Source organism: Corvus moneduloides, chromosome 1, assembly GCF_009650955.1.
Source record: "Corvus moneduloides isolate bCorMon1 chromosome 1, bCorMon1.pri, whole genome shotgun sequence".
Lineage (NCBI taxonomy): Eukaryota > Metazoa > Chordata > Aves > Passeriformes > Corvidae > Corvus > Corvus moneduloides.
This window is the reverse complement of record NC_045476.1, coordinates 77,115,628-77,134,710: the sequence shown is the minus strand read 5'-3', so window position 1 is coordinate 77,134,710 and position 19,083 is coordinate 77,115,628. Positions and strand designations below refer to the sequence as shown.

Here is a 19,083-nt window from a genome sequence, read left to right as displayed (position 1 = left end):
GAATCCTCCTGTTTCTGATCCACCTGCTAAGTTGCCACATCAGGGCACTGAAGTTGTGGATCACTCCACATGCCCTCAAATCTTAAAGATAACAGTTAGAAAAACAATTATGAGTCTATCCCTCCATTCATCCTTTTGTCTGTGCCCATTCTTCACTTCTCCTTATTTCCTCATGAGATCTTGTGCTCTTTCCTCTCACTTCAACATCTGCACTTTCTTTCACATTGTGATGGATCTCCCCTGGACTCAGCCTTCCCTCCTTTTCCACATGCTTTCCACAGTTCTCTAGCTCTGTGAAGTCAATGAACACAACTATTTGCTGCCATTACTTTAAAACAGCAAAGTAGAAAAAGAAGCTATTTCTACAGTACTTTATTCTGGGCCTACCAGTCCCCTTGATTGCCTTTCTGTATAAACCAAAAGCTCCTCAGAAAGGACAGTGAACTCGGATGAGCTACCCATCCTCCACAGGCTCCCTTTCTGCAGTCCCCAACCAGCCCTGGTGGGGTTTTGATGCCACCATGGATTTCACAGTTGGAGACAGAATCCAATGTATTTGGTAGCTGCAGACAAGCAAAGTAAAATGTATTCTAGTCAGCGTTCTGTGATCCGTGGACGCTGCTCTAATGGGGTTCACAGCACCACGATGCGGAAGTTGCTTAAACTATTAGATGAGGATCATTTCAGAAAGAACCCCAGAAAAACAAAAAAAACCTCCAGTTTTCCCCTTTGTTGCACAGAGTGATAAAGAGGGCTCCACTTGGTTCAATGACAACTTCTAACTCCTGTACAGAGCAGGATGCAGTGGTATTGTGTCAGCTTTTACCACACTTCTAGCATGAGCAATGCTATTATTGTACTAAAATTAGGGATACCTTTGTCCCACAGTGAACAAAACCAGCATTTTAAATCAGCTGTTTCTACTTCTGAAGTTAAAGTAAGGCTACTTATTTCCTGCTAGCATGTACAATCAATTAATATGAAATTCTTAAACTGCACAGTTACCTTTCCAAATTCCAAAGGCAATCACATCCTCATTTAACCATTGAGATCATCAGGATTGTAATACATGTGGTATTCAAGTGTAATAAAATTTCAGTGTATGGATGTTCTCCCCCCTTTTCACTTTTCCTTAACATTTAAGGTCCTATTTTTTGTAATCTAATACACTTCAGTCCTTTTCTCCTACTACCCCTTTCTTCCTTACTCTCAATGACATTTATTTTCTTTTCAGCTTTCCCTCTCTACTTCTTCTTTGCTCATTTTACACTATTTCCTGGTTTAACCAGCTCAATCTCAATTAGCAATGCTCTCCACCTTTCTTTCCCTGTGATACCTGTTTCTATCTGCCAGTACCAAGTAAATATATTTACATCTGTCTTTATCTCTTTCCCCCCCAGTTCTTGGAGTGGCAGCTTTAAAGGTAATGCTACACATGCTGTTCTTTGTGTCTCCTCAGACTTTGTCAGACTGTTTACTCGCTGGGCATAAAACTTCTACTGGACACCCATGCTCACACAAGCATCTCCTCTTCCAGGGATCCAAGGGGGCTGGAGGTGCAGATGTGCATCAGTCTGCTGTCTCCTCATTCCGCGGGACCTTGCCAGTTTTAGAAGCCGGAGCTGGGTCCACACGGACGTGTGAGAAAGTGATTATGGTGTGGGCAGACACAATTCTAAGTAAGGTAGCACATGCCATGGTACAGGTGCTGGAGGCAGCAAGGAGACATCGGTGCAGCCTAGCACTCAGAGTGAATATTAATCCTGCAGTCCCTGGGGGCTGCTGGTCCAGTTTTCAGCTGCAGCCTGACATAAATTGCTGTCAACACCAGAGCAACTTAGGTAAAATCTAGTACCTGGACCACAAGCGAGCCTTCAGTCTCTTCTGTAAATGTATTTTGGAAGACTTCGGTGACAGAACAGTCTTTGTGCATTAAACCTGGAATGTGCCTGTGCATGCCAGGGGCAGACCTAGCAGGATTATGGTAGCTGGCTAACTGTGTCTGCAACTACTACTGCCAGACTTATAAATGGGACAGAAATTTAAACAAGTTAAAGGGGGCTTTTCTGGCAGGTTTTTCTTTTTTTTTTTTTAGCTTCGGTCAAGCTTCAGTCAGCTGGAACTTGAACTGGGCTACATCCTGCCTGGCTTCACTAGCCTGTTTCTAGTATTACTATTGACCAAAACCACAAGTATGAACCCCTGGTAAAGTGTTCTCAGCTAAGTCTGGCTGGGATGCTCCCCTTACAAAAGTGACAAAGATTGCAGAGTCTTCTGGTCTGAATCACTCGGGAGTGCACCCATTGAGTAGGAAGGAGAGCTACTGCCCTGAATAGGGGGAGAGCTGGATGTGCCTGTTACCTGAGAGTAAAACCAAAGCAAAAGGTCATCAATCAACTGATGTACTTGGTTAACCAGGCAATTTATGAAAGCTGTGAACCAGCTTCCTCCCTCAGTGGAGTGTTTTTGGGAATAACAGTCAAGGAAAATGCTACATCTGAAAAATAGTTCTTGTGGGATACTGGACAACTGGGGTAGGAGAAATTCTGTTCAGAGGAAGTAACCAAAAAAAGGCTCTTAGCTGCACACATAGGCCCCAGGGATGGGGGCTCCTCTATCACAGCTTCAGGACTTACACTGTCAGCCCTACTCACCAGTTTTTTAAGCAGAACAAGAAAGAAGGCCAGCCAATGAATGGACTGCCAAGGAAAGTTGGAAATGACAAGCTTATCTGGCCACATAAAGGACAATTTTTAAGGCTGTAGCTCATGCACTGTTTTATGCAGCTCAGATCTAACAGGAGAGTGAATTATGCACGTAAATAAGTAAAGAAAACTTGCTCCTAACTCCCTCTAATCTCAAATTCTACATTTTCAAATAAAGGTTTGTGCCTTATTTCTGGTACACAAAATTCTGAAACTCTCAGAATTTTATATCCTTTTATTTCTCCAGTGTCATTTTAAAACTGAGAGGGTGGCACTCGTTTGTGGTGCCCCTCCCCTCTGAATCTGAGACTGTACATCCATAAAGCAAGTACTAGTGGGATGAAGTCATTTTACTCAAGTAGCAGCGGATGTTGCCAACTTGATAAAACTGTATGTGCTTGTCGAGAAAAGGCTTCAGAAACAGGAGCCAGAAATGGCACAACTGGGATGACATCTTGCAACTAAGTAACCGTGACATAATAAAATTCCCATGGCATCGCAGACTGTGAGGCTGCAAGAAGGGAATTTAAACCAAGAAAGTGGGGAGCAGCGTGCAAGAAAGCGTTCACAATTTGAGAGTACAGCTCCATTCGAAGGGCAGTATGCTCATAGACTCCGTTTTGTTTCTTTTAAAAATATACTATCAGTTTTCAGTGATGTTGAAAACTTTTTGACCATGCACCATAAGAATAGAAAAATTATCTGCGTACGCAAAAGCCTCATCATCCAAGCATGCAATGAGGAAACTGATGCGAAATCCTTCGTGGAATAAGAGCAAATCACGGGCAGGCACCTTCTTCCTTGTACATACAGCGCCCTGATGCCTCGGTAAAAGCGGTAGTGATCCAGTGCCTCATCAGAAGAAGAAATACTTGTTGTAAATCCCTTTTTCCAGAAGCCTTTGGTTCCTTTATAACCAAGTATTTCCAGAGTGGGAACTCTCGGGATCTCCGGCGTTACCCGCGGCGGTACCTCGGAAACTCCTCCGCGCCGCGGGGGGCGCTGTGTGCCCGGCCCCGGTCGCCTCACGTGGCACCGGCGGCGCATCCCCCAACCAGACACGCCGTCAGGAAGTCGGGCGGCCCCGCTCCTGCTGCTCCTCCTCCTCCTCTTCTTCCTCCTCCCCCCTCTCCTTCCTCCTTTTCCTTCTCCTCCTCCTCCTCCTCCGGCCCCGCCCCGCGCCGCCCGCTCTCAGCCAATCACCGCGCCAGCTTTGGGCCCCTGCGCGTGTCCTGCCCCTTCAAGGAAGCGCCGCGGCTCCTGATTGGCTGCGGGGCCGAGCCGCGCGGCGGGAGCGGTGCCGAGCGCGGGGCGCGCTCCCGGGCCGCGCAGCGGGAGCGCGCTTGCGGGGGGCTGCACCTGCGGCCGCGGCGGGGCGGGGCGGGGCGGGAGCGCGGACTGGCGGCGAGCACGGAAATGCCGCGGCGGCAGGGGCAGCGCAGGTAACCTCGGGTGCCGGCAGGCATCCTCCCCTCTGTGCCCGCCCCCAGCGCCGGGAGCCTCGCCCCGGCGGCCGCGCCTCTGCCCCGGGATACCTCCGCACCTGGGACGCGCCCGGCGCCGGGAGGATGGCACAGCCTGCGGCGGAGGAGGAGTGTGGCTGCGCCGCCGCCGCACCGGGAGACGACGGCGAGGAGATGAACGGCAGGAAGGTGGCTCTGATCACCGGCATCACCGGGCAGGTAACGGCGGGGGCTCCCCTTGTTCACGTGCCCTCCCGGCGGCGGAGGGACAGGGATAGGGGATGGGAAAGACCCGCCCCGAGGCGTCCGCAGGCAGCCGTGACTGGGGCCGGGCGTGGGAGAGGGGCGGCGGAGGGCTCGGCGTGGGTCTGTCCGGCGCCTTCGCTCCCGGGCCCCGGGACACATCCCCGCGGGTGCGTTTGCCGCTCGGTGCCCGCTTCCCTTCACAGCTGGTGCCGCCAGTTCCGCGCCGGGCTGCAACTCCCTCGGCTGGGTCAGAGGCGGGCAGACCACCTTGTGGGTAGGGCTTGGCTGCCCCGGGGGTCTGAAGTGTTCTTCAGCCGGTGTGAATGAGATGGGATCCAGTGCTTTTATGTCTCGGGTTTGGACTGTCTCACAGTAGCCTGTACCAGAAATTCCTGAGAAATCAGCTAACCCTGTACAGAGATGAGGTGTGAAGTGAGCATCTCTGAGAAAGGAGCCGCACCTAGGCAAGACAGTACAAGGAGCCGGCGTTGGGACTCTTCAGCTTGCCGGTCTGCAGGGGGGAAGGTACCAGTGCAGGTATGAGAGTGCCAGCGTTGGTTGTGTGCTGAGCAGGCTTGTCATCAGAAGGGGTGTTTGTCACTTGCCACTGTAACACACTGGGCAGCCATACATTTACAGTCCGTACCTGCTTTATAATCAAACCTGAATGGATGACAAAAGCATTTCCCCAGGCCTCTTGTTTTGTATTCATGACGTTCATTGCAGTCTCCCAATTTTTTTGGCTATATTACTCATAGGGATAATGATGCTCTCAGAGTCCTGGTGCTTTGAGCAGAATGTGCAGGAGAAAGATGGCATGGAAAGAGAAAAAATTCACAGTTTCCCTTGGAGCAACTTCTGCATGATGAAAAAAGATATGATGGTGGTGAGTTTTAACCTGGTGAGGTGTGCAGGAGGGTTGATATGTGCAGTTTGTGGCTTGTGCTGCTACACTTCCAGTAGGCAGCTGAGATAGTTGGTTGGACTGTTGTGTGCATTGCTCTGTCTTTGCTGGCAAGTGGGTGCTATATGAAAAGTTGTCCTGGACATGCTTACTCATATTTGAGGAACATCTTATTTGTAATGTAGATATCTCCCACTACCTGGAAAAATTTCCTCTTCTTACACACTGCTTATGTCTAAGAACGTGCTGGTACTGAATGACTTCTGCTTGGAGGGTGTATCTCCTGTGATGGGTATAACTTGTTAAGTGCGTAATGTGTAGTAACCATTATTGCTCATTTTGGAATCCCAGTGGAACAGCATTTTTCCTTTATGGCTTGCATTTAGTCAGTGACGGCTTCATACATGGAAGAACTTCTTCCCCTTCAACTGTGACTTGTCCTGGTATGCTTGCAGATCCACTGCAAGGTGCCGGTGTGGGTTGTTGAGAAGTCCGTGAGCACTGTGAAAAAGTGCATGTCAAAACAAACTTGTTGCTCTTCCACTCTGAGACAGTGTTAGTCAATGCTGTCTCTTTTTATTTTATAGTGGAAGAACAACAGTGTCTTTGTGAGGAAGTAAATCCAGAGACTAGCTTTTAATCTGTTATTTGAGAGAACCTGCACTGTGCTTGGAACGGTCACCTGCTGCTTGTGTTTCACCTCATTATGCCTGGTCTCGTGTGTTCTTGCTACACATTTTGGTGCACGCTCTTCCCACGGGTTAGCAGCTGTCTGCCAGTAGCAGGCTGGGGAAAGACCTCCAACTGGCTGTCTGACAAGGAGATGTAACTATGTCTGAGAAGAAGAAAAGCATTAGTTTTTCTGTGTACTAACACTTTTGCTTGATGTTTATTTCTAGCAAGAGCACAGTCAGAGCTTTCCCAAGGACTACTTTGGTGCTGTGTGAAAAGTCTTCCAGGTTGTTGGCAGAAGTATGTTTCTCTTCATTAAAGGTAGAAAGTTAGAGGCCTGTAGCTACAACACCATGATTCTTTCAGTACTGTGTTCTCTATATTACTTTGTCTATTTTCAAAGCAGCTCTTCCTTCTTAGCTTAACCTTTGACAGGTGTATTATTTATCATTGGAACATGTGGAGAACCAGAGCTAGGAAAGGCCTCTGCTGTAGCTTTCCATAATTTTGAGATCTGCTGCCAGGATTCCTGGTCCATCTATTTTTTTAGGTGACCTTTAAAGGAAGTCACCATACTACTTGTTCCTTACCCCTCTTTGAAGAGGCCTCACCCAGAAATGAGAGACTGGGATTTTGTTTCCTATCTGAGAAAGGCAGACTTGCATGTCCCCGTCCCTGAAGAAAATCCTAGTGCAATATGTTTTTAAACTTTTAATGTACAAGTATGCTGAAGTGCAAGCTAGAGCTCAGGCTTTGTTTTTCCCAGGCAATTACTTTAACTACTGTGCTAAAGAGTATTGTTTTGTTTCACATTCTTCCTTTAACTGGTGCTCTTTCAGGGTGGGAGATAAAGGCTTGGCTCTCTTCTGACTGAAGGTGGTGTAGAACAGAATTGGATGGTAACCTCCCCTTATCTAAACTGTGCCCTTTCTGCTACTGCACAAAGTGAGCTGGCACAGTTGTATTGTATAAGGAACCTGCTTTTGTTTGTGTGTGGCCACTGTACTCTGAGAGTGTTTGCTGAACTAATGCCCCTTAGGGTCTGGCACTCGAAATAAGGATAGGTGAAAGCTAAGTATTGAGGTGGACATGGACCATGACAATTTGGGACAATTGTGGAGTAGTGCTTTTGTTGTTAGAGTACTTTTGGGCCATGTGAGGTGTTGCTTGAACTGTAGTAGTCCTTCCTGAGTTGAGATGATTCCACGGGAAGTGTGCTTAATGATGGTATTGAAATCAGGCAACTCATTATTTTTCAGGACTTCTGGGTAACCATGAATGTGTGGATTGTTCATCTTTTCCACTGACAAAAGGTGGGATTTTCTTTCTAGGATGGAGAAAGAGTTGAGCTCAGATAGGATTATACTTTGATAATGAAGCAATTGACCGATGATGCAGCTTTTAACTGAAACATAACATAGAGATATGGCACAAATGTAACTTCTGATTAAGGGACTTTAATGGAATTCATGACTTTACAGCATGCCAGAGAAAGGGCTGTCTGCACAAGTTCTTCTCTTTAGTGAGAGACTGGAGGCACGTGCCATTTGCCAACTTACTGCACCAGTTAACTAAACCAGTTCTGGTGACTTGCTTTTCTTCCAGATAGAAGACATTTAGAGGACAGGTATCTGCAAGGGTGAATGTGTTTCTATGTGAACTCACATAGAAAGGTGAGTTTGACCTTTGGCCGAATAACAGGAGGAGTTTGCAGTATGCACAGTGAAGTCACAAAGGAAAGCAGATTTCATAATTGTATGATCAGGACTTAAATGGCATCCTGGCTCCAGTGGCTGAACCTTAGTTTCTATTAAATCAAAGCAGATGTATGAACCTGTACAAATTCTGCATTTGTCCTATGGTGAAATCAGTATCATTCTACCAATTGCATTGCTGATAAGAGACTCTAAGCATGTAGGCAATGGTGTTATATACTCCTTTTGCAGTATTGAGATTTCTCTTATCTTTCTCACACCACAGCAGTGGGATGAACCACATTTCACTGTTTTGCTAAAATGACTTCCAGAGTGAGGCAGTTGCTGTGGTTAGATAGATGAAACACTTCTGAAGTTTCATGTAGGTACTGGTCTGCTGGCAGACTACTTGTGAGTAGTGCATAGCACTTTTTTCATCATTTAAAGAAATGTATTTTAAATTAAACAGGCCTGCTGTATGTTTTTAAATGAAAATACTTGTTTTTTAAAAACCCAAACAACTTGAATGTGACTCTTACTGTAAGAATGCTTTCACAATACAAAATAAATGTGCTGGACTTTTCAAACCTTGGTAACTTGAAGAATTACTCTGTAAAAATGGGAGTTTTGAATCAAATACTAGTATTACTAACCATGTAATTCTATATATGCAAATATGGATTGTTGCTTATTTCTGGAAGCTACTTAAGTAGTACGTTTTTAAAGCACTGTTTTCTAGACCATGCAACTAAATATGTGTTAAAATTGCATTTAAATATCTATTCAGAATGTCTGATTGTCTTATACTGATACTTGTAGAAGTATTTAGATATTTGACTTCTTGGAGAAGTACCAAGAAATAATCTGTCTGAGACTAACTATGAGGTTATATGTTGATGTTCCTACTTTGCCCACTTGGCCCCTGGATTATGAGCAGTAAATAATATGTATCTGCATCTGGTGCTTTTCTAGGAGAGACAGTAAGGTAGATGGAGATAGTTCAGGAGGCACGTCAAAGCTCAGTTTTGTATGAAGCAATGCATCAGAGCTCAGTGTCAGTAAATGCCCTGAGGCTACTGCAAACTGTGGATGAAGGGAGCAGTTGTATCTCTGCCTTGTGAGAGTTCTTACAGCAGCAGTACTAGCCCCAGCCTCTGCTCCCTTGCCTGCAGTTCTGTCAAATACAACTTCCATTTGCCAAAACTTAAGGTAGCAAACTCAGAACTTTCAAGCAAGCCTGAAGAGAGTGTAAAGTGTGGGGTCTGCGTCTGTCTTTTGTATTGGAAGTTCAGTTGCTTACAGCCTTTGCTATTCCTCTAAAACACCAAACCTCTGTACGTGTGTACTGCAGGTTTTATGCCAGAGTTACAGTTCATAGTTTGAAAAAGATTAACAGTATCGGGGTGGGGGGTGGGGGGGGAAGATACTGAGAAAGCAAGATTTGCTGTTGTAAATTGAGGTCAAGTTGTTTGGTTTTTTCTTAAATTTGGCTGTTGAGATGAAACTGAGCAAGACAGACTCGGTGGGACAAAGCACAGTAATAACAGAACATGAGTCATTGCTTAGTAGTAAAAAAACCCCTGAAATGAATAGCTGGTATGGAGTCATATACTAGAAAACTCTTTGATACTCTGTGGCTAAAATAAAGTAAATGTTTCTTGGAGAAGAGTTGTAAAGGAAACAGTTAATGTTTTTGAAAGCTTCTTTCACTATTGTGATCAAATGGTGAGGTGGGATTCAGTGTCACTGGAGAATGTGTATATACCTGAAAAACAGATGTAGAGAAACATTATAGCCTGTTGTACCTGAGACAGGATGTTGGTTTGCCAGGAGAAGGATAAAATCGGAAGGATTGCTTTTTCACATTGAAATAGGAAGATAATCTTTGCTGAAACTGGCTAAAGGTAAATATTAGCATTGCTGCCTTCTCATTAAAACAAATAGTCTTGGTTTCTGAGTAAAGCTAAATATTAGTATTGCTGCCTTTTCATTTAAACAAATATTGTCTTGGTTGAAGCCAAGTACTCTATTTCAGTTTCTGTCTCTAAGTAGCCAAGAATTGTCTTGACTGAGGATTTCATGTGTGTTGAACATCCTTACCATAGTTCGAGGATGCAGAGATGTAGGAACACTGAATTTGGCCACAAACTTAAATGCAAGAAACTTCATTTAAACTTGGGAGGGTATGTGTTATTTGGGGATGTTTTTTATTGGATTGTTTTGTTTTAAATGATAAGGGGGCCAAGCACTGGAAGAAATTGCCTGGAGAAGTTGTGTGTCTGGCCCTGGAGGTACCCAGACCAAACTGGATGTGGCCCTAAGCATCCTGCACTATAGTTGACCCTGTCTTCAGCAGGAATCTTGAACTGTGTGATCCACAGAAGTTGCTTTCAACATGAAGCTGTATGATTCTATGGTTTCTGCGCAGGATTGGAAGTGGAACACCTGCAGTTTGTGACAAGATGGCATAAGAGGCTTTTTGAAAACGATTTGCAGCAGATGAATAGTGGCTCTGGCATGAAACCTAAGCTTTCCTAAAATATAATTCCAGGTATTTTCCCTTTACAGGATATAAATAAGAAGTGCTGCTATTGATTTTCATCCAAAACTCTCAAGAAAAAGGTATTTTACTAAAAAGTAGTATAACAAACACTGAAATGGGACACTAGAGTATTATCTGAGAAAACAGAGGTCCTATTTATAGAAAGATGCCTGAATTTTGGTTGCCTTGACTCCATTTTGGAGAGAGGAGGGCTACCAGATAATCTAATTCAACTTCTGTATTAATAGCAATCTATAAATACACAGGTCAGTGCCATACTCTTTCATACTCTTTCATACTCTTTCATACTCTTTCATACTCTTTCATACTCTTTCATACTCTCTCTTTTTTATGCTTTACACCAGTGTGTGCAGATTGACAGGGCTTTTGTCTTCTTTGAGAACTGGGAGTCCAGGACTTTGGTTGCTCTCTGTGCTTGCCCAGGGGAGCTCATCTATATTCCATTGCCTTTCAGAATAATGCAGTTAGTGATGAGCCTAAGTTATCTAGAAGACATTCACATAAAAAGTATTGCTGATACAGGATTAATGTGTGTCTTGATGTAATTAATTTCCTCTTTTTCTTTCCATCTTTGCACAGCTTTGCTCAGTGGCTGCCAGTGAAGTCTGTTCTTTAGTTGTATACTGGAGAGGGAAGTTCTGGTAGCCTGGCTCAGCTAGCAGGCTTTTAATTCAAGGACCACTGCAGGCAGTCTGATTCCTTGTGTTTGAACATGATGTATACAGGATGTGGATCCAAAAACATTGTGAACAGCAAGTGAACTATAAGGTACTGTATGCTGTGATGTGTACCTGCTGTGAAAGTAGATAAAATGCTGGAAGTATTCCAGGAAAAAGAAGATGTTAAAGTTCATGTTAATGGTGCTGAGGTATGAAACAGATCTACGCAAGGTAACCAAACTGGATTTGGGAGGATGACTTCTTCCAGGCAACATTTCTCATTTTCTGATGCTGTAGGTAGGAGGCTATTTGCCACTACTGCCCTGGACTGACAAGAATAACAGAATATCCCATTGCCAGTAGCATGCTGCTTGTTTAATCTTGATTTGGTTTGGGATTTTTAAATTTTAAGATTGGTGACTGCTGGCATAGACAGAACCTGTATTTCTCTATTCTCTAAAGTTTTAAAGAGCTGAAGCCTCTTCTTCTCTATGTACCTACAGCCAATCCAACCTGAATAGAGAACTCTTTTAAAAATCTTTTCCCTGTGACTTGATCTTTTACCACTAAATTTTGGTCTTTTTTTTTTTTTTTCCCCCTCTGATTATCTCTTTCAGATCCTTTTGACTGTTGAGCTTTCTGCACAAGGGAGTTGGTTTCTTAGAAAATAGATAGTTATGCAGAAGGGCAAGGAAAAATGGAGTACTTGAACCTGCCGATGGCCTATGTGAGAAACACATCGAAAGCTACCACTCTGATCCCTATAAATAATAAATAAAAGGTTGAATAAAAGGCTTTTCAGTGCAGTTGTGATACTGGTGTTCATCCTAGTGGTGCCTCCTGTTGCTCATAGCTTGTCTTTGAGGAGTACCAAGGCTGGGTTTCTTTGCACTTACCTATGCTTTCATTCAGTCTGGGAGGCAGGAAGTTCTTTCTTTCTCTTGCAACCTTATTCCAACTTCTTCAGACTTCTGGGTTGGGAGTAGAGTCCTGATTAAGTGACTGTTCTTATAAGCTTGTCAGCTCAGTTTCTCCTACGCTGTTGCAGCACAACTCAGGCTTATTTTGGAGAGCATGGCTTCCTTGAAGTACTGGGTGGATGACAGCACAAGAGCAAGTCGGCAGCATGGTGGATGTCCAGCTTCCTCTTCCACAGGTGTATGTTCTCTCTTGCTCTAAATCTCTTCTTGCTACTTCAGTTGCTTTTTAGTCAAGTGAGCAAAATAAAAAGATTTTCTTTCTCTTTAATATTTTTGTCACCTCCTACCTCTTTCATATGAATCCACTGATTGTTTTTTCAGAACCTCAGCTAAGGAATTCCTTTGGGTCATATGTATATGATCTGGGGGATGCAGTTGTCCAAATCTTTCAGTTAAACAAAACTAAAGAAGGTGAGGTGAAAGAGTTTCTCCCCAGTTTCCTGTTCTTATTACTGGAAAGTCCTTATGGCTTGTTCCTTTTGAGGGTGTTCACAGGCTTTACAACCTAAATCCACAATGAAACTTTTGTAAAGCCTGCCAAACAAATTGATCTGAACTGGCTTATCTTTTGTCTCCTGTGCTTTTCACATGTGGTGTTAAGCAACTGAACTTCCTCATATGCAACTTGAATGTTGTAACAATTTTAATTTAGTCACAAATACACACAAAGCAGTATGCCAAAGGCAGGCTTCCTTCTTCAGGAGTATTTCTTGTTAAAGTCTCCTTTTTTTTTTTCTTTTTTTTTTTAATGGGAAACATGAATTTTGCTTTGTAACTCAACAGTGTCATCTGACAGTAAGTGAATTAAGTCTAAGAACGCATCTATAGACTTTGGCTGCAGTTAGTTCAGTGATAAGTGCCATTGAAGAGCATTAGATACTGTGTATCCTGAGGCAACTCCATTTTGATGAATTTGCATTGTGCAGTCAAAGTTATGTTGTCAATTACTTCGTTACAATGCTCAGCTAAGCACACTGGTCCAACAGGTATGTCAGCTGCAAAGATGTGCTTGCCTTGGGTGTGGAATGCCATAGATCTTGGCCTTTTGCAACGAGTATCCAGGTAGATGAACCGGCTTGTGCTGCATTTGCCAGGCCTGAACACCTTTGAAATAACAGGAAAAAATATGCTTGTTCTAGAAAAATCTGGCTAACCACTAAATGTAGTAAGATACAGTGAAATTTTATGAAATGTTTCTGCAGGGCTTTGCTTCAGCTGTTGTTTGACCAATTTACTGCTGTTTGAAAATCCTCATCAAGGGAGAATTCCTACAGCCTGTGTGGTGAATGCTAATGGAGAAGGAAAAAATTATACCATGTTAAGTGTCTAGTTGAGTGCTTTTTCTGTCATGAGAAGATGCCTTGTTTCTGCTGCATATCTGACACCTGCACAGCTATTAAAGAGGTGCCTCCTGGCTCTTGGTTGTGCCTCAGGTAAAATGGTAACTGTTCCTGTGTATTCAGAGGCAGTCTGAGGTAGCATGTCACCATACTGCAAAGGAAGCCTTAAACCACCCAAGTCCCAATTTAGAAAACAGTAGACAGTTCTTTTATTTGTATCCCATGGTGTCTGTACCCATGCCAGAAGTAGCATATTTGCCACTTTATGAATGGAAATAAGCCTTTCCCAAGGCATCTGTATTGGTATATATGTCTTGCAGAAAACAAAACCCAAAGTCAAGCAGGAAATACTTTTGGCTGCTCCTATACCTACCCTTTTAAATTTTTTTTTCTTCTGAGTTTTATGCTTCTAGTTTGATTGCTGCAGTCCCATCTGACTTTTACTCTAGGTCTTACTGTAGACTTCTGCTGGTGCTATTCTGGAACTGGGAAGCAATATCTGACTGTTTAGGTTGCTATTCGTCAAATTACAGGCATGCTGTCAGGAGTGTGGTTATTTTGTTTATTGTTTTTTTTTCCTAGCATTTGCTTGGTGCATGAAGACGCTCTTTAGATGCTTTAGCAATGGGTGGCTTCATCAGTGATACTGGTGATGACCCATAGCTTCCTCGTAACTGAGAATTCTCTGTTGAAAAGATAAGGAACAGACACTATATCTTTGGCTGCTGGTTGTTGTTCTTGCTTTTTTTAGCACTGATATCTTCTCTGAGAGCATACACATTACTGTGGAGCAGGTTTGGTTTTGAAAGCTGAAATTTCTGGTTATACTGTCTGGGTCTCATACAACTAAATAATTGTGGTTTTGATGTCAGTGTAATTCTTTCCGTGATTACACAGTAACAGCCTGTCAATGTATTCCTGCCAAAATTTAGCATGCTGTTTGCCTCTGAAGTTGAATACTATTAAAATACTACAAGATAAACAGTACAAAAGGGATACAGAACTCTTCAGGCCTGCGTGCAAAATATTGTACTCTTCCATCTTTCAGGTGTCTCTTTGAGGTCTCTCTGCTCCATAGGAATGCTTAAGAAGGCACAGCTGAGAACCTTCTTTGTGGTGCTGATTTGACTGTTACTGGTCGAGCATTGCTCTGCTGAGGCCCAAACCTGGTCTGTGTCAGCAGACCTTTACAGCCTCATTGCTAAAAAGTGGTTTTGTTCCCCTCAGTGTTTGCAATGATACTGGAAGCTGTTCCAGAATCTGGCTGGTCTTTGAAAAGCAGTGGGGACTCTGTGGTTGTAGATCTGCAGGCTCAGTAAAAGATGTAATTTTATTTTCGAAGGCAAAATAGAGTTGGAGAATTATTCTGATATGTGAAGGCAAGGAAGTTACAAAAGACTAAGAGTTAAACTTTGCTTTATGCCCTTGCCAGTCCATTTTAGGAAAAAAGTCATATTTGCAGCTGATCAGAGACTGAAAAGTTGAAACTGTGTGGTTTTGCTTCATGTGTTTAATTTCTTGTGGCCACCTGGTATACATTAAATGTTTCTATATTCTTATTGCAGCACTTTATAGTTGAATATATAGTGTAACTGTTTAATTCCTTTTTCTGCATTTTAAAATGAGAAGAGGATTTTATACTAATTTTAGACATTTTCATTATTCATTATAAAATAAGAGTCTCAAGACTGGCTGTGTGTCCAAAATTACACTTGCTGTATTTTCATTGGTATTATCCTTGTGTTTTCACACACTTCTATTTATGCTCAATTACTGTTTAGTCATGTTATAAAAGCCATCTTGGTAGAAAGGCATTATTATGCTGCTATTTTTGATATGTGCAGTCTAGCTAGAATTTCAAATAATTACATTTTCTGTAGCTTTACTTGTTTAAACATTAGGAGAGATCAGATTTTTCTTAAAATTGGAGAGTAACTCAAATGGGGAAACGCTGATTGCTAATTCCTTTTAGAGTGCAATTCAGCTTTGTCACACACAAACTCTGTTAGTCTTAATCATACCCGAGGATTTCACATCTGTTGTCTTGATCAGTTAAAGACAAGTGTAACACAGACTTGGCAAATTGAAAGCGAATTCAAGACTACAAAAATTCCCTAATGATGCCATGGTTTTAATTTTGATAAATTGAAAGAACTGTAATGGTTTAAGTTACTTTCAGAGAACGTGAAGGTGTGTAAAGCAGAAAATGAGAGTGTGCACATGCACTGGGAATACATTAGCTGATGGGAAAGCTGTGTAACAAGTATTTTCAGTGGTGGACATAGAGCTTACTTTTGACACTGGTTATGTAGGCTGAGTTTCTCAGAATTACTTGGTGTGGCTTCAAAATGTGACACTGAACTTCCACTAATTAGCTGAATCCATTTCATTTCCTTTATACAAGCAGGTGTTACTGGTGATGGATTCTGTCATCTGGGCTGGGAACCTTCTTGCTTAAACTGTTTCAACACCTGAGCATGTTGTCTAGGCAGCTGTTTTAGTGAGTGAGAGCCCAGGCTTATTTAAGCCAAATGCAGGTGCTTACTTAGGCATATAGCCAATACAATTCACAGCACCAGGCTTCCCTATCTGCTCTGCTGAGTGTGAAAGGTGCTTAGGGTGGCTACCTGATGGGGCTTGTGTTTTTATTGTCCTGAGTAGCACCTCATCTTGCAATGAGGAAGCATTCATTTTATCCAAAGCACTTTACAGGGTAAACAAGGTGATAGAATTTGGTTATTTGAATTTTTTCTTCTAGTAAGAAAAAGGTATTGTGCAGTAAATGTGTTAATGTGCAACTAAAGATATGGGGACTGCATACTTTTACGGGTACTGTTTCTGTGAGGCTGCTGCTTTGGAGTTGATCTGAAGAGGAACAGTGCTCCCAAATCCCTACTTGCCTCCTGAGCATCATCTGCACAGCATTGCACAGCTTCTCTCTTTCTGATCCCCTTTCTGTTTTGAGGGACTGACCAGTGTGTTTGATTTTCCAGTTTGCCTCAGTACTGTCTTATGTTGCTTTCACGTGTGTACTGTGACTTTGATGTTAAATCAAGCTTCCAAGCAAAAATGTAGTGGTTTTGCTTCCAAAAAGTTTTGGTGAGTTGGGTGCTGGTTCACTGAGACTGTGGCACTTTGGTGTATTAGTGACTGTCCATCTTCCCCTTGTAAAACCTCCCTGTGATTACTTACAAATGTCGGCAGCTACTCTATTGTGTCTGTGTGTTGACGGGCAGGATAGGGCCAGTTCATAGCCCTGGATGGTAAGAAAATGGAAAGAGTGGCCAAAAACCAATTAAGAGAGATCTTTTTGAGGGAAGTACAAGCCTGAATTTCTAATGAAGGTCTGTGATCTTGTGAGCCATTCAATATGCTGAGTGAAATGTCCGCAGTTTCATCTAGATCAGTTCTTGACTTTCAGTGCTGGTGGTTTTGATGACTTTTTTTTTTTTTTTTTTAATTAGTGCTTTCACTAAGAAATAATTTGAACTTATGAAAGTGGCATTTGCTAATTATTTAACTTTGTATGTGTGTGTTCAGCTTTCCCTCTTGTGTGTTTGGGACTGAGGGAAAGATGAAGAAGGGGAGAGTTTATAAATCTACAGAATTTGTCAGATGTATTGCCTTTAAGTCTTTCTAGTTTCACATGTTCTTCTGATTGTCTCAATAAAGAGGCTTTGTTTTAATGTGGGATAAAGAAAAAAAAATGTAGGAAAGGCCAGGATGAAAAACTACTTTGTTTCTGTCTTTACAGCAGGACTGTATTGCCTTTATGCTTGTGGAGGAAACATAGCTCATAGTTGGTATATGAGTGTGTGAGGGAATCAGACTGTTAAAATTCAGTGTTAATTAAATTACAGTACTATTGCAGCTAAGAGACATCACTGCTTTTCCATACAGAGGCAGTGTCTCGGTTTTGGAGACAAAACTTCAGGAGGAAACACTCTGGAATGAGTGTCTCCTCCGAAGGGAAAAGGACCTCCCCTTTTCCTCCGCCAATAAGACAAGTGGGTCACAGCAAGTAAAAGCGGTAAAAAAACCCCAAACTGTTTATTAACACACTAACAAAACAGGGTAGAACAGGATTAAAAAAAAAAAAAAAAAAAAACAACCTCTAAATACAACAAATTCCTGGAGAGAGAACAGACACCCGGGCTCGGACCAGCCGGGGCCGCCCCTGCAGGCTCCCCGGACCGGCGAGGAGGGAAAGGAGGCAGTGAGGCAAGGGGCAGGAAAGGGGAAAAAAAGGACAAAAAAAAAGCCAACAGAACCTTTTTCCTGCTCGCCGGAACACAAAGGAAACCCAGAGAGCAGCACAGCGCTCCCGGCGCGCTCCCTGCCCTGAGCCCCAGAGCCCTGAGCCGCTGGGCTGAACCGTTCCGCTGCCCCCTTGGTCCCTGGCTCTGGCCCCGCCCCCGGCTCCGTCCTGAAGGCGCAGCATTGAGCGGGCAGTTAAGGAATAAAGCAGCTTCATAACGTCACCCCCCAGGACAGGCGGTCAAGGGTGTTAGGCTTCCAGGCTAATCTGTAATGTTTTTTGTAATTTAAACTTAATAGCGAAATAGAATAAAATTCAGAGTGCTGGCAGTGTGCCTGAAGCATCAAAACACACTGTGAAGAAGTTCATTTGGGTTGTGGTCACATTCTGTTTGGGGTTTAACTCTGTTTTTTATTTAAAAGAAGATGCTATCTTATTGCAGGACCTTGAGTAATACATCCCCCAACGTGTTTGATTGAAACACTGCATTTTTCCTGTTTGTTTGGGTCAGATGTGGGTCTTGTGTCAGCGTAAGTGGAGCTTTTAATTTTGTGCGTGCACAGGGCTAATCATTGCTTATTATTTGGTTATGGATTTCTTGCTTGAAGAATCTCAAATGGTGCCTTTTGAAACATAAATCTGTTAGTGCCGTTCTGTGTTTAAGCAAAAAGTGGCCAAGTTATGAAGATCTATAGCTATGAAATGTGCATTAGCAGGCAGTTTCTTTGGAAGAATGTATGCCAAAACAGAGCATCACAGGTTCTTGTTTCTCTGTTTCTTGTGCTCTACCAAGTTTTTGTCTTGCAGTATTTATTAAACTGTGTTTCGAGGTGTAGTCCTATTTGGCAGTGATTATTTCCCAAAACAATTTGCAGATTCTGGATCTTACTATTTGAAAATCATGTATTAAAATACAGTTGACTCTTGCATTTCACCCGGTGAAAGCAGAAACTGTGCTCCTATGGATACCGGCGCAATAAGCTTGCCTCTACTGAAAGCCGTTTTTACAGCTGGGTGTTAAAGTCATGAAAATCAAACTGCTGACACAGCCTTAATCACAGGGCCACAAGTAGCACTTCTTTGTTTTTGTGTGACAGTTTCATTGGTTCCTTACAGGTGTTTGTGTATAATAATTCTTATAAAACAACATTTGGTGAGTTTTCAAATGAATCATGTTAATTCCAGGATTAATTTTTGAAGAGAGACCTTTTGACTCTTTTTCCTTTTGAGGTTTTTGGTCATAAAAATCCATATGTTGAAAATGTTCATTACTTTTAATTTTTCAAGTGCAGCCCTGTGTTGGGGGGAAAAGCAGAAAGAAACTGGCTTGCCTGTGACAGTGGGCAGCCCCACTCTATCTGATGTTTCTGTTGTCAGACTTCTTGGAAAAAACATGGATCTCTGTTTTACTGCTCTGCCCTTGCTGCTGGGCTGGCAGGACAGTGTAGGAGGTGAAGCTGCAGCATTGCTCTCTTTGAGGGAATACCAGGTGTAGCGAAACTGTGAAGAAAAAGCTGGTATGCTTCTGTTTAAGACACCAGCAAGGGAAACAGTACAGTAGTAAAGTCTTTCCTCTGTTCTTGCTGGGTGTATATAGGG

General features: G+C 42.9%; 1 protein-coding gene and 1 long non-coding RNA gene across 3 annotated transcripts in view; both read left to right on the top strand.

Moving 5' to 3' along the window:
• The first annotated feature begins 4,084 nt into the window (after window positions 1–4,084).
• The window catches only part of GMDS (GDP-mannose 4,6-dehydratase), a 414,967-nt gene continuing 399,968 nt past the window's right edge, over window positions 4,085–19,083 (top strand). For both annotated transcript variants that reach the window (XM_032116667.1, XM_032116660.1), the window contains exon 1: window positions 4,085–4,387. In XM_032116667.1, coding sequence (XP_031972558.1) covers window positions 4,274–4,387 — 114 coding nt within the window. In that variant the 5' untranslated portion in view covers window positions 4,085–4,273. The remainder of the gene's footprint in view (window positions 4,388–19,083) is intronic.
• On the top strand, window positions 4,404–11,719 carry LOC116447478. The gene is made up of 3 exons (XR_004241582.1): window positions 4,404–10,235; window positions 10,827–11,015; window positions 11,524–11,719. It is a non-coding gene; the product is annotated as an uncharacterized LOC116447478 (long non-coding RNA).